Genomic DNA, 13,182 nt, shown 5'->3' with positions numbered 1-13,182 from the left:
TTAATAATCCACTATATCCCTGGCCATTGCTCTGGGTGTTTTTTTGGAAATCTTAAATAATTTAGTATAATGAGTTAGTTCGCCAGGCGCAAGATTACCGGAGTTGTACATGTGAAGGAATAATTATCCAAACGATATGCAGTCTAATGAAAATGACAAGCTAGCTGGTGAAAGATGAGGCTTTACAATGCAAGAGCCTGAAAACTCTCCACAGTTTTCTAGAGGAGAAATTGACAGTGACGTCTGACATTCCCCTTTAAGAGCGATTAGCTTTGCCATGAGAAGACTGACCAAATGAAAACAAAGATGGATGAAGGGGTGAGAGGTAGAACTTTCATAACATACAAAAAAAAAATAAAAGAAACTAATCACAAATGGTTTTACTGTGTGTGTATTGCATCAGTAAAGTCATACTCAATGGCAAATGTCAAACAAGTAGTACCTTCGATCTCCTCAGCTATGAGTGCAATTGAAGCAAGGAATGGAAATGAGTCACAGTTAAAGGATATTTCTACGTACAAAAATTAGTAGAGGGACGGGATGAGAGAATAATAAGAAGAAACCTACCAAACTCTACAGCCACATCATCTTAGAAAAGCAAAACAAAACACAGACAAATGACAAAAACAAGAGTTAACATCTTAATTTCTTAATTTTGAACAACAATTATGTTGGTTTGCGTGTTAGAAGCACACTAGTAAACAATATTGTGACAAATCCATCTTAGTATATTGTTTTCACTTTTAATACAAAATGATTATTCTATTTCATTTTGTAATGTTTGTGAAAAATGCTCAGCTCCACTACTATCAATCATTCTGTGGTTATCACTATTGTGTCTGTAATTTAACAAGGAACAGTAATCCTAACTCAAGGTCCCAAGGACTTTTTTCAAACTTTTCCAAACTTTTCAACCGCAACTCACAGTTCTATCTCCCTTACGTGATGTAACAACCGAGGTAAACTCTAGTAACTAGCCTAGTAACTGGACCTCTGTGAGATGCAGTTGAAAGTTCAGGAAAAAAGGCAGTAACTGGACCTTGAGTTCAGATGTTTTCAGCAAACTATTTTATCACACCATAAGAATGAACTTTCACCTTCTACTAAATAACATTTCTACTGTTTCTATTTCAACAGAAGACATTTACATCCATTGTTACCTAGTGAGACACAGTCTGAGGTACATGTCTGTGGCGCATCCACTGTGACTTCACAGAAAGAAACATATTTAGGGCTTCTTAATACTGATACATTGCTCTGGAGTTCAGACCAAAATACTAAAGAAACTTAAAATCTTTAAACAGTAATGTGTTATAATGTGATAAGTAGCGTCAGACAGAGTGCAGTTTTTGCAGTGAGATATGCCTCCTGAAAAGCACCCAACGTTTTTTTCCCCCCCATTGTACAATCAGTTGGCAATAGTGGAGGACAAACTAGTGGTGGGAGCTTTTACTGGATACCGAGCCGGAGCCAGGTGGATTTTGAGTTAGTTGTTTTCATTAAATTGAACTGTACTAACAGTTAACTCCTAGCATACAATTCATGGTATGTGTTAAGATAACATTAGCTCACTTTCATCAACATTATCAATGTAACATTTACATCGGTGGTTGCCAAGCAATAATTTAAAATGTGTTTTTCAACCGGCAAAGCACGCTCTGTCTGATCGGACTTTTATACAATAAAGGGGTTAATTTTGATTTCAGGTAGCTTTTGAAATTACTCCAGATGTTTAAGAGTGCCATCCAAACAACTATCAGATGGTTTTTAAAATGTAGCGATGTAGCGTCTGTGTGTAAATCGCTGTGAACATTTGGAGGCACTTATAGATCCTTCTGCCCCTTCACGTGTTCCCATTTTTGCCAAACACGGTTAAATCAAAACATACATAACACCATCTACCACAATACAGGGCTCGTCTTACAGCACTGCGTTCATTTCCCACAGCGCACCACAGCTCGGGGAGATGTTGCATCACAGCCAAAGTTAATGACCAGCCAAAACATCAGTCAGGACCGATCACTGCAAAGGTTGTTTCGTGCGAGAAACATCAGGCTCAAGAGCGGTGACTGTTTTGAAGTGGGGAGCCAAATGTGTCCGCCTTTATCTGACATCTTGTTTCACATGTTAGTGTTCACGGCAATGTTCCTACTGATTTTGCCCTCCTCCCATTGTAATGTGACATTTTTAAGTTGAACCAGCACCTTAACCATATGCTGAGTAGGATGAGAGGTAATTGTTGAGGGGGAAAACAAGAGGCAAACTTGAAAGAGGAAACATAAAGGACAATATGAGAATGATAAAGATATCTAAAAAACCTCCAAGTGCTGCCCTTATTACACTCGGAAGGCTTTCATCTGTTGCCTATCTGCCACAGGAATGGTTTGCATGGCCTAATGGCCTTTTACACTAACATTCCTAGTCTAAGAAACCACCACGCGATAACAGTGCAGAATGTAAATCGCCAGGGCACGGCCTATCTGAGAATGCTTAAATGGTGAAGTAAGACATTGTCATTTGCCGTTTCTGAGAGTGCATTTCACCCGCCTGCCTAAAGAAATATTGTGAGAGTGGTGAAAATGAGTTGAAGTCATGATCTGATGTTGCGGACAGCCATGCCTGCAGTGATGGTGGCAGCCAAGCCTATCATTTACTGAGCGCTGGGAGCCATGGCCGCCCGGATTGCGGCCACCGACTTTTGCAGACATTCTCAGAGTGCAGTCATCCAGTGTGTACTAGTCAGCCAACCAGCCTTACTGGATGCTTCATGGCCGACTCACCCCCTGGATAGGGACGCACACATAGGGGTGTATCACATGTTGCACACATACCAAAGATTCACCACTGGGGATGACAGAGGGTAGTGTAGGAATGAAGGAAAAGGATGGATGGCAAAAAGAGAGAGACGGGTGAATATCATTTATTAAAGAGTAATTCCAGTATATTATATCTTGGGTCTTATTTTTGTCATTTTGTCTGTAATTTTTATTGCTAATGATTAAACTGTACACATCATAGTAATTGCTAAGATCTGGAAACATGACATCACAGCTAGGTCAGATGGGGAAAGAAACTTGAACGGTCAGACAATCAGTCAGGTTGTAAACAACAGTTCAGACAGATCATCAAAACCATCAGTGGGTGGGTATCTAAACCAATGAGAAGAGTACACCCAAAATTGAAATCCCAGCAATCCTTCACCGCCTAAGAAAACTGTGTGGGCAAAACTGTGGTGTGTTAACTGTGATGGATATTTATAATGGTTTGGTTTTTGATCGCCTTTGATTTCTCAAATAAATCTGGCACTAATTAGTTGGATTTGCAGTTAGGGACTAGAGCAATCTTGGTGAAATGATGAACAGTAGGTCATCATTAAATCCATCCTTCTTGGGTGCGGTAAGCTCACTTGGTAGAGTCGTGTCCCATGTGTAAGGCTGATTTCTTACTGCAGCTGGGGTTCAAGTCCAGCTTGCAGCCCTTTGCTGCATGTCACCCACCATCTCTCTCCCTGGTTTCCTGTCTCTCTCTCCATTGTCCAGTCTAAAGGCAAAAATTCTCCAAAAATATTTATATCTATATAAAAACCCATCTTGTTATTGTCTACTCAAGAGTGTAAATGAGTATCCAATTAAGCAATCCGAGGCAGCTAAGTCTGACTAGAGTCACATAAGATTATAGGTATCTTAACTCTTTGGATTACACTTGGCTTTGGAGCTGCATGGATTATATCTGGCACAGTCAACTATCCAGTGAATCCAGAGTGTCAGTGCTGCATGGCTGCTAGAATATCTTTCAGCTATCTCCTTACGACAGTAGAAGAGACAAAAGAATGACCCCTAGTCAGCACCCTGTAAATGGCCTTGAATTATGAGCTGATGTCACCCTTGCAGCCAGCCAGCATACAGATGGCCTTCTCCTTGAACAAACTGGACGCTGTCACTTTCTCTCTTGCTCACTACATGTCTGTCTTTTTTAAACAACCAACATGAAACCAGTGGAGTTTTCCAGATGACACAGAATGAGATCTCTGTCATGCATCTTTTAGCCTTCAAACGTAGAGATGATTATTCAAAGTCAGGATAAGGAAGTAAACAAAAGACAGAGCAAAGCTGGTCTGCGTGAAAGAGCAGACTTTAAATTTTACAAAATGTAGTAACTCTTGGTATGCTGACAATGAACCAATATGCAGGGAGTTTTAATTTAATATGATGGGGAAAAATAACAACTTAATCTATAAAACTTTTAGGGTGGTCTCCACAGGGTCATCTGGCCATAACCTTTGAGAAACCCATTGTGCTTCTACATCTACTCCCATCTCTGTAAGCGTTTAAGGTGAAAAATGAAATCTACGGATAAATTGAACACAGGGCCAGGTTCAGGGCCACTTAAGACCAATCGCCATTTCAAAATAGTTCAGCTGCTCACTGGAGAGAGTGAGAGCAAGAATAAGAGGGATAGCAGCGTAATGTATGGAGAGAGATGTAGAAAGACTCCAAGGTGAGCGATAAGTATGTCCACGTGTTTGGCAGACTGCAAACCAAGTCAAACAATCAGACAGTGGAGAGGTTTGCATGTCAGACAGAGGAACAGACATGCTGTAAGAAAGCCCAGAGAGCCGTTAGTATGTTCAGAGAGAACAGATGGGGAAGCTGGAGAAGAGCCAGATATCGATGAAAGGAAGCTGGGGGGTGAAAAGGGAGGGGACAGGAGGCAGGTAGGCCAGGTTGACAACTATAGATGTCAAATAGTTGATCTATCCCCTGTACCTGATTAATAATTGGCTTAAACGGGGCAACTGATGGTGCTTTAAACCAGTTTCATAACCGAGGAATGCAGCCATGAAAGTGGGGAGAGAAACAGTGAGGAAAGGGATTATTTATATCTTGCAAATGTTAGGCGTAAATGGACATGGTTAAGCAATACTCGCCGTAGTCCCTCGCCAAGACCAATATTGTTCCAACCAATGGAGCTCCCGGGCTGGAAAGACAGAGACAGAAAGGGACCCCCTCCTCAATCACCACCTCCATCCTCCATTCGGTAACAGCAGGGTCTCCGCAGTATCCTTCAATTAGGTTGTAGTTTATTGCCTCGGGGCCTAGACGGTCCAGCGTGTACGGATCCAAGCTTTGTATCCCTCCATCTCTCTTGACCCAGCCTCCACCACTCCACAGGGCCACATCTGCTACCGAATGTGACCCCTCGACTGCTTCTCTCTCTCTCCATCTATTCCTATATTTTCTGCATCTCCGCTTTTGAGTTCGGACTTTGTTTTACACCCTTCACTTTCATTCACTCAGCTCGTTGCTTACACTCCAGCTGGATCCAACATTTTTCTCTAATTGAGTTTTTTTTATATTGAATGCCAGGAAATGAATGTGTGTGTGTGCGTCTATGCAAGAACAGAGAGTGAACTGTTATCATTCCCCAGTTATTCATCTAGTCCTAACGGGGCCATGTCAAGGGACTTCCTACTACTGCTGCTGCACACACAACTAATCCTTACAGTATGTATGACATTAGGAAGAATGTATTGCTACAGTCAAAAGGAGACTTATGTTCCTTTGGTAGGAGCCACAGCAGACTCTGCAACATTTTACACCTGCCCTCTGTGCATAGAAGGGGGGGAGGGTGGGTTACAAATCCCATAACTCATAAAAGGAACTGGTCCATTAAAATGAAATAGTAAGGGAACAGTACAGCACTGTCTGTCTTTAGCTATTTTTGGCCATCCTGCACCATGTATGCCAGTATGCGGTTGAACATAACCAGGAAATGACAACATCCATAATTCACCAAAGGGCTTGAATCTGAGGTAAAAGAGCCTAATGCTAAGTTTAGAGGTGGTCAGCTTAGCTCTGTTGGTTATTTCAGAGCTACATATTGAAAGAGTCACGTTACATTAAGGGCTCACCGCCATGTTGGGGGAAACAAGTAGTCAAATGGACATGTCCGTCTCAAAGTGGTAATCTACAGTGAAAAATATGGCCAGCGAGAACTTGCTTGTGGTTCAATGGGGTCACTGTGAGACCAGAGCAGGCCCATAAAGCCAAGTACAAATGTGTATTTTTCTAAAGGGTTTCATGTGTTTGGGAAATGCAAAATCAAAGGAGGGAGCACATTGCAGTGGAGCACCTATGTGCTCTCTATCCATCCATCGTCAACCGCTTATCCTGTGTACAGGGTCGCGGGGGGCTGGAGCCAATCCCAGCTGACATCGGGCGCAAGGCGGGGTACACCCTGGACAGGTCGCCAGTCCATCGCAGGGCCTATGTGCTCTCATTAGGCCTAAATATATGGTTATGGAAATGAAGATACCGGAAAGATATGAAGACAAAGCGAGTATGCAAGGAGTGAGGACAGGAAGGTGGTGCAGGAGGAGTCACAGTGAGTGTTTTGCAAATAAGCTTGTTTCTTAGAACACTGAGGTAATATACAGTGAACGCTTTTGTTGTTGGTATGTGGGATTTAAGATAACAAAAACGCAAACATCAAGTAAAGTGCACAATGTCAGTAAACTGCAGACTTAAGTCTGTGTGGGGCGGCCTGGCCCACACAGACTTAAGTCTGTGTGGGGCGGCCTGGCCCACAAGTTCAGCACAACAGATATTTGCAGCATGCTTTCCTCCTCCATGGCTACAGGCAGGCATATTAGTCACAATGCCAGCTGGAAAGCCTTCCGTTCATGCACTGCAGCTTGCCATATACAAACCAAATTGCTATTTGGCAACTGTTTGTAAATCCTAGCTAATGTCTTTGTCATTTTGAGACTCTCGGGCAGGTGCAGGAGAACAGTTGGGTACAAAAGTAACGGCTGTGGCATAAACAGCAGCCGGAGCAGGTGGGTTCTATTCGTAAAAAGCCAGGGCTGTGCAGACCTCTACTACAAACTCAGGTCTGCATTTCTTTCTGGTGGCTGGTGGGAGATGGCGAACATATTGAGGGTAGTCAGCGGCCACTAGAGGTGCCGTTTTAAGATTATAACCATATGGATGCTTGTACGCATGCTCGGCTTGAACTCATGAGCGAGCATAATCCGAAACACAACCGCTTCCATACAGAGATCCCACAACAAAAGCTGAAACACCAGCATGCCGGCTGTGGCTTTTCTCCAGACATGTTCCTCTTTGCTCTGTTACTACTAACGTTTCTGGCTCAAATCAAACCCCTTATCGGCTCCGTACCGTTACTTTTCATACAGCGCAGCAAGCACTGGCATAGTGGCTCAATCCTCCTGGAAAATAAGGCAGTGTGAAAGTGGTTTTATACAGATAAACCGGGAGACAGTTTTACACAACATGCTATAATCTCAGGTCAACTCCCACTGCAGCATTACAGTAAAATTTTTATCAGCTTGAGGTTGAACTAATCCATGCCCGTTACAGGATAACGTTACATTGCTTTAGATCGCCTGCCTTTTCAGTAACAAACATGACATTTGTGTAAACAACATTTGTGTATCTTTCACCGGAGGCTTAGCAATGTGAGCACAGCTAAATGTTTGGGAAATGGTTAATGAGCTAGCCTGAGTATTATATTGAGATTGTTGCCACACTTTATTTAACAGTTTGACTGCAGCAAGTAAGATTACTGTAGAGTAAAGGCCCTCTGCTGTGATGTCCTATGCTGTTATGTTGCATTATTGTATTTTTTGTGGGTCACGTAAGTTACAGCGACTGCGATGGTGGAGAAGCTTTGTACGTGAGTATCGGTAAAATAACAATAAATCTAATCTAAACTGAACATTACGAAGCACAGAGCAGCGGATCCATGCTAACGTTAGCTGCCTTCAATCACTATGGGCTAGTATAAACAAATCACTTTGTAGCATTACATCCTTTCTTGCAGGCTAAATCAACACTTTGACATAATACCGATAGCACACAGGATAGTAATATGGAGTGCGTTAGCTGGTGGAGTAATGCGTCGGTCATTTTTGTTGTTGGTTTTTATCCTTACATGGTTTTTGTGTTGGAGTTTATGTTGGAGTCTGTGCTGTCCTGGGAGCAGGTTGTTGTATGGTGTTAGTGAACTGCATGTCATTAGTTGCTGTATTGTCACTGTGGTCGGAGAGCGCGTACAAGGCTACCTCCTGACCCGATACTTTCACAATAAAAGCAGAATAGTGGCTATTCCAAGCAACAGAGAAAACAGGCGTGTTGTCTATTTAGGAAGGCAGCAGTCAACTTATGTGCATATGTTCTTGCACAGACTTAACTATTAACTTACGTTTCAAGTCGCGGTGGATATTTTAAGCACAGACCAGGTAAAGCAGCATTTAACACAGAGGGTGCAGATGTTGGTTTCAGCTGTTTGATAGGCTACGTCATTAATAAACCGACCTGCGGCTCACCTGCTGCCGTGATAACAGATCGCGGGTGTAAATATACGGAAGTTCTCAGTCAAGTTACAATCACCATGCCGGCTCAACGTCGTGATGTCTGTCAGCCATCGCCGATGGACGATGGCATTGTCTATCGGCCCAACCGATAACAGTCAGGGTGGTGATAAATGCCACATGCAAACCCATTGTCTGCAGCAAGAGAACAACTTTATAATATTATCTGCATTTTAATTAAATTTAAAAATAAACCAGTTACCAGTGGCGCCATAAATCTCAAATCAGTGGGGTTGGTCATTCCAACTTGACTTACTCACACCATTACCCTGTTTGGAATTGCCCTCTATTCAGGGATCAGGCTGGCTGATTCAAAGTTATGTTGTAAAACACTAGAGTATTTCCACACTCTCATTTTAGTAGTAGTGATGATTGTGCTTGCCACTGTATTAGTGAGAGTATTAACCTCTTTTCTAGTCTTTAACCTAAAACCAGGGTCTGTAGGCCACCCCTACCCGTTTCTGCTGCTGTCTTTTTCTTGTGTAACATGGTTAATGTCTTCTGTCTTCATTATGAGGAAATCAACAAACTGTAATTTATAAGGGTAGTTTCGTTATAATCCCTCCATTTCCTGATTCCCTGCATCCAGCCGTGTTATATTGTATAGTGTTGTGATAAGTACTCCTGCTGATGTGTTCTCTGCTGCCCTGACTGGCCAGGGTTAGGGTTACTGTGCAGGCTTGCATGACAAGGTACATTAATGTTCTCCAGAGAGCAGCATTGAGACTCCATCACATCTGTAGGTCTAGCATCAGATCATTTATCCGTCATTAGGCTCTCTGAGATGTGGAGAGGTGAGCTGGATGGGTAGGATTGCTGGTGTTTTGGCTGAAGGGTTTAAGACTCAGAGAGGTTTTCCAGAGGGCAAATCTCCTCCTTCTTCACATTAAAGTCCCTGCATGACTTAGACCACATCAACACATGAAAAAGGCAGAGGGGGACAGAGGCAAGAAAGTCTGGCAAGAGGCTGAGCGAGTGAAACATGTAGCAGACAGGAAAATAAGAGGGAGGGTAAATCCAGACACAACACTTCCTCTGATGACAAGCGTGAGGCAGTGCAACTGTACGGCAGACTTCAGCAGTGGCCACAGAGTGCAGAGATGAGTCCTGAGCAACATGCCTAATCTTCATTGCTTGTTAGCATTCCTTCACCTGCACTGCCTCTCCTAAACCCACCCACATGTTGCAGTGTGTTGCCATGTTCTGATTTATTATGACCTATCACAGAAGAGAATATATGCTTACATGATCTTCGGCTAGAGGTCCTCTGGAGCGGGAGAGTCGCAGCAGGTCGCGGCAGTGCAAATCTCCTGGAAGAAGAGACAGGAGGATAAAGGAAGAGAGGGAAAAAAGGAAGAAAAAGCACAATAAAGAGCCATCAGTCTTCATGACAGCATAGGAAATAATAAGCACTCCCTGCTACGCTACAGAGAACCCACTCTGCAAAATCCAGTTTCATTCTGTGAGCTGAGATAGGGGACAGAAAAGAAGGGGAGATGAAGGAATGAGGAGGTGAAGGAAAAACACTTGCTGGTGACAAAACTACAAGTTTATATCTGAATTTGTAAAATGTTCTCTCTCTTTTTTTGCTCTCCTCCCTCCCTCTTTTTGTGTGTGTGTGTTGTGTGTGTGGTTTCTTTTCCCTTCTCGGGTACTCTTGGACGGTGCCAAGAAACTGCCCCGGCCTCATGAGCTCTGTGTTGCACATCAAGTGCGGCCATCCGAGCGCACACTGATGTGCGATTTTCCATCCACTTGCCGTCCAAAGTGGATCAGTACCAGCGCTATCATTTTCTGTCATTACTCATTTCAGGCCAGACATTGTGCGGAAATCCAGACTATTTTGGCAGTATTAAGCAAGAAAAAAAAGAAGAAAGGGGAGAGAAAGAGAGTGAAACTTCTGTGACAGTGGCAGTTGGAGCCAGCCTTGTCAAGACGCAACAGTTGATAGGACAGGCTGGTCTAGCTGGGGTTGTTTCTTACCTCTCCTGGAACTGTTTGGACGGGATTAGGCCAGCACGGGGATTGGTGCCCCCCTCGTGTTTGGCCTGCCACCAAGTTGCATCATCTTGGCTCATGATCTGAAGGATGGAGCCCTTCTTGAAGGCCAGTCCAGCCTCCTTACATGGGATGGCTTTGTCCTCCTTAGGGTCGTAGTCAAAGAGCGCCTTCACAAACACCTGGACACACAGGAGAGGGAGGGAATAAGAGAAAACAAAGAGCTGGATTGAGGGCAAAGCCGGAAAAAGCAACGGTTCACTGTAAATGGCCTTTCCCTCCATTGCGTGTGAACTCTAAAGGCAAGCCACTGAGGCAAACACAGAAGGTGCTTCTCCAACGATCAGGGTGATTATTCGAGAAAGGTCATTGCAATCAGAAGTTGAAACCTGCAACTGCTGGCCAAGTTAGTCTCTCTATGTTGTTCCATCTACACTTAGGATGGACTAAGCCCTGTCACCATCTTCCAAGTGTGGTGAGACTTAACATCTCCTGAGTCAGAGACTCTACTTGGAAGTGTGCTGTTCCACCGATGACGAAACACAAACTAATATCAGGAATCTTTCCACATTAAAGAACAAACCAATAATAAAAGCTGTTTTCTTTCTTTCTTTAAGGTTCTTTAAGGTTTTCTTTAAAGTGTCTAATTTGCTTTGGCAGAGGGGGTGGGACACACCTCATCAACACAAAGGAGGTTCGACCTTATAGTGGAAAAGTCTCTGACATTGTTTCCTGTTGTGGGCGGCGAGCTGCAACCTAAAGCACCTTCCTGTGTCCTCTGTCCAAATTGAGTTCTGTCATGATGAGTTATCACTCATAAGACACCTCAATGCATGTGGAAAGAGAAAATAGGGAAAGAAAGTGTGTATGTGTGTGTGAGAGAGAGAAAACAAGGAAGAGGGAGGGAGAGATTACATTTTTTGATGTCCTACTGATTTAGAGAGTGCTTTGTGCCATGATAAAATTATGTTTCAGACAGAGATGTTTTGTTTGGGTCATAACAGCCACTCTGGCTGCTAAGCTCTCCAGCAGAATACAGTCATACATCTACACACTAAGATCTCATGCTTTTCTTCCCTTGGCTCTGTTTTTTTGGCCTGTACATGTTCAGCCACTTAAGCTGCCCTTTGATGCATTGACACTACCTTACATAAGCACGCAGGCTATTTTCATGAAGGAGTGGCTGAGTGTGGCACTGGCGGACTATATTTCAGATGGATTCCTGAAAACGGCCAGACAATTTCAACCATTACAAGATGACAAAGGGTGTAAGTGGCTAACCCTGTCCTGTACACCTCTGTAACACATGCAGTGTGGGCTGCGTTGTGAATAATGATATACCACCTTCAACCCTGGAGCTTAAAACCAACGGGTGGTTCCAGCCTCTGTCTCCTACTGATAGATGAGCCTGTGAGAAATGGTGTATCAACACCCCAGCGGGTTAGAATGATGGTATGCTGGTTGGAGTGACCCCCCTCAAAATGAATGGTTACAAGCTACTACCACCTGGGGCAATCCACATGAATAAAGATAATCTCGTCCCACATATGGCTGGGTGTCAAACCTCAATACTATTTTGGTACCAACAGAAATACATCTTTAGCACAGACGCTGTTAAGTGCTTAAAGCTGGCGTGTAATGTCCAGACAGATTCATAGTCTTCTTCACCTATTCTTTCATAAAGTTCTTTTAAAGCTAATGTGTTCAGACAACATTTTAAAAGTAACTCAACAGTGAAGGTGCTTTCAGACAGCAAGTGGTTGTCTCCACCCCCATTGTTTTCAATATAAATGTGACGTGATGTGATGTGCCGTGGCCGAGGTAGCAAAAAATGGCAGAGGCCGGCTGCTGCCCTCCTGAATGTGTACAGACAGCTCTTTGCTGCTGCATTTGGAGTTTATAATCCAACTTTCTCAACTTGCTGCCGTGGCTTGCTCTGTGACCATGGTAACGACAAGATCTACAATACAGCTGATTTTACAGATATCTGAGTGCCCTGGATTATAAACCTCTTGGTGTACGGGCTGATAGGACTGGAGGTAGCTGGGAGTTGTGCACTTTCTGCCGCTGTTTGAAAATAAACATTAACAACAGACACAGTGGCAAATGCTCGCAGTCTGAAAGCACCTCTAATTTAATTTTGTGGGAACGTACTGTAAACTGAACGTACAGTCACTTTTTTATATTATCAATTGATTCTGGTCCCAGTGTATACTGCTCATTATAAAAGTTATTTTTGCCCTTTTCCAGAGAAAATTTAAATGAGTAATGCCTGTCCACGCCCTTTAGGTGCAGGGTAGCGTCACACTAAGTCTTCTTCTTCTACTTCTATTCCTACTCTAATTAATTTACTGTGTTGACCGGTGTTACAGTGTTTGAGGCTAATTTGCATTCTTTACTACAACCGCTGAGTTAAGCTAGCAGTCTGGCTCTGAACTACAATCTGGCCCTGTCAGTGAAGGTGGTAGAATCGTTTTTGAAGTCACTGTCAACACTTTTCATGTCATCTGTTAAAAAAGACACTTTGTGCATGACTGAAGCCGTTACTTGACCAGTATACAAATTAAAACGAGAGTTAGCAACTACAGCACTGTGAATTTTGGATGACTGAGAGATGTATTCTCTAGACATTAACACGGCTAAAACGCATCTAATGTAGACAGTTAGGGGGTAACTTTGAGTGATAGAGGAGCAACAATGCCTCGGTTTGAAGGCCTATGAATATGTGAAGGGACGTGTCAATTTGTAATTGGTACTGAAACTAAGCAATAAAAAAATTTCAATAACCT

The 13,182-nt window shown here is 43.2% G+C and overlaps 1 protein-coding gene across 3 annotated transcripts in view; it reads right to left on the bottom strand.

Moving 5' to 3' along the window:
• mpp7a (membrane protein, palmitoylated 7a (MAGUK p55 subfamily member 7)) overlaps positions 1–13,182 on the bottom strand; it is a 150,674-nt gene that overhangs the window by 30,719 nt on the left and 106,773 nt on the right. For all 3 annotated transcript variants that reach the window (XM_038723941.1, XM_038723944.1, XM_038723945.1), the window contains 2 exons: positions 10,379–10,575; positions 9,641–9,705 (listed from right to left, as the gene is read on the bottom strand). In XM_038723941.1, the coding sequence (XP_038579869.1) occupies positions 9,641–9,705; positions 10,379–10,575 (262 nt within the window). The remainder of the gene's footprint in view (positions 1–9,640; positions 9,706–10,378; positions 10,576–13,182) is intronic.

The sequence above is a fragment of the Micropterus salmoides genome, unplaced genomic scaffold (genome assembly GCF_014851395.1).
Source record: "Micropterus salmoides isolate LMB-PRFRI ecotype aquatic unplaced genomic scaffold, ASM1485139v1 Ms_hic_scaffold_1, whole genome shotgun sequence".
NCBI classification, from domain to species: Eukaryota; Metazoa; Chordata; class Actinopteri; order Centrarchiformes; family Centrarchidae; genus Micropterus; species Micropterus salmoides.
Note: the sequence above shows the minus strand (reverse complement) of the source record. Positions and strands in the feature narration are given on the sequence as shown.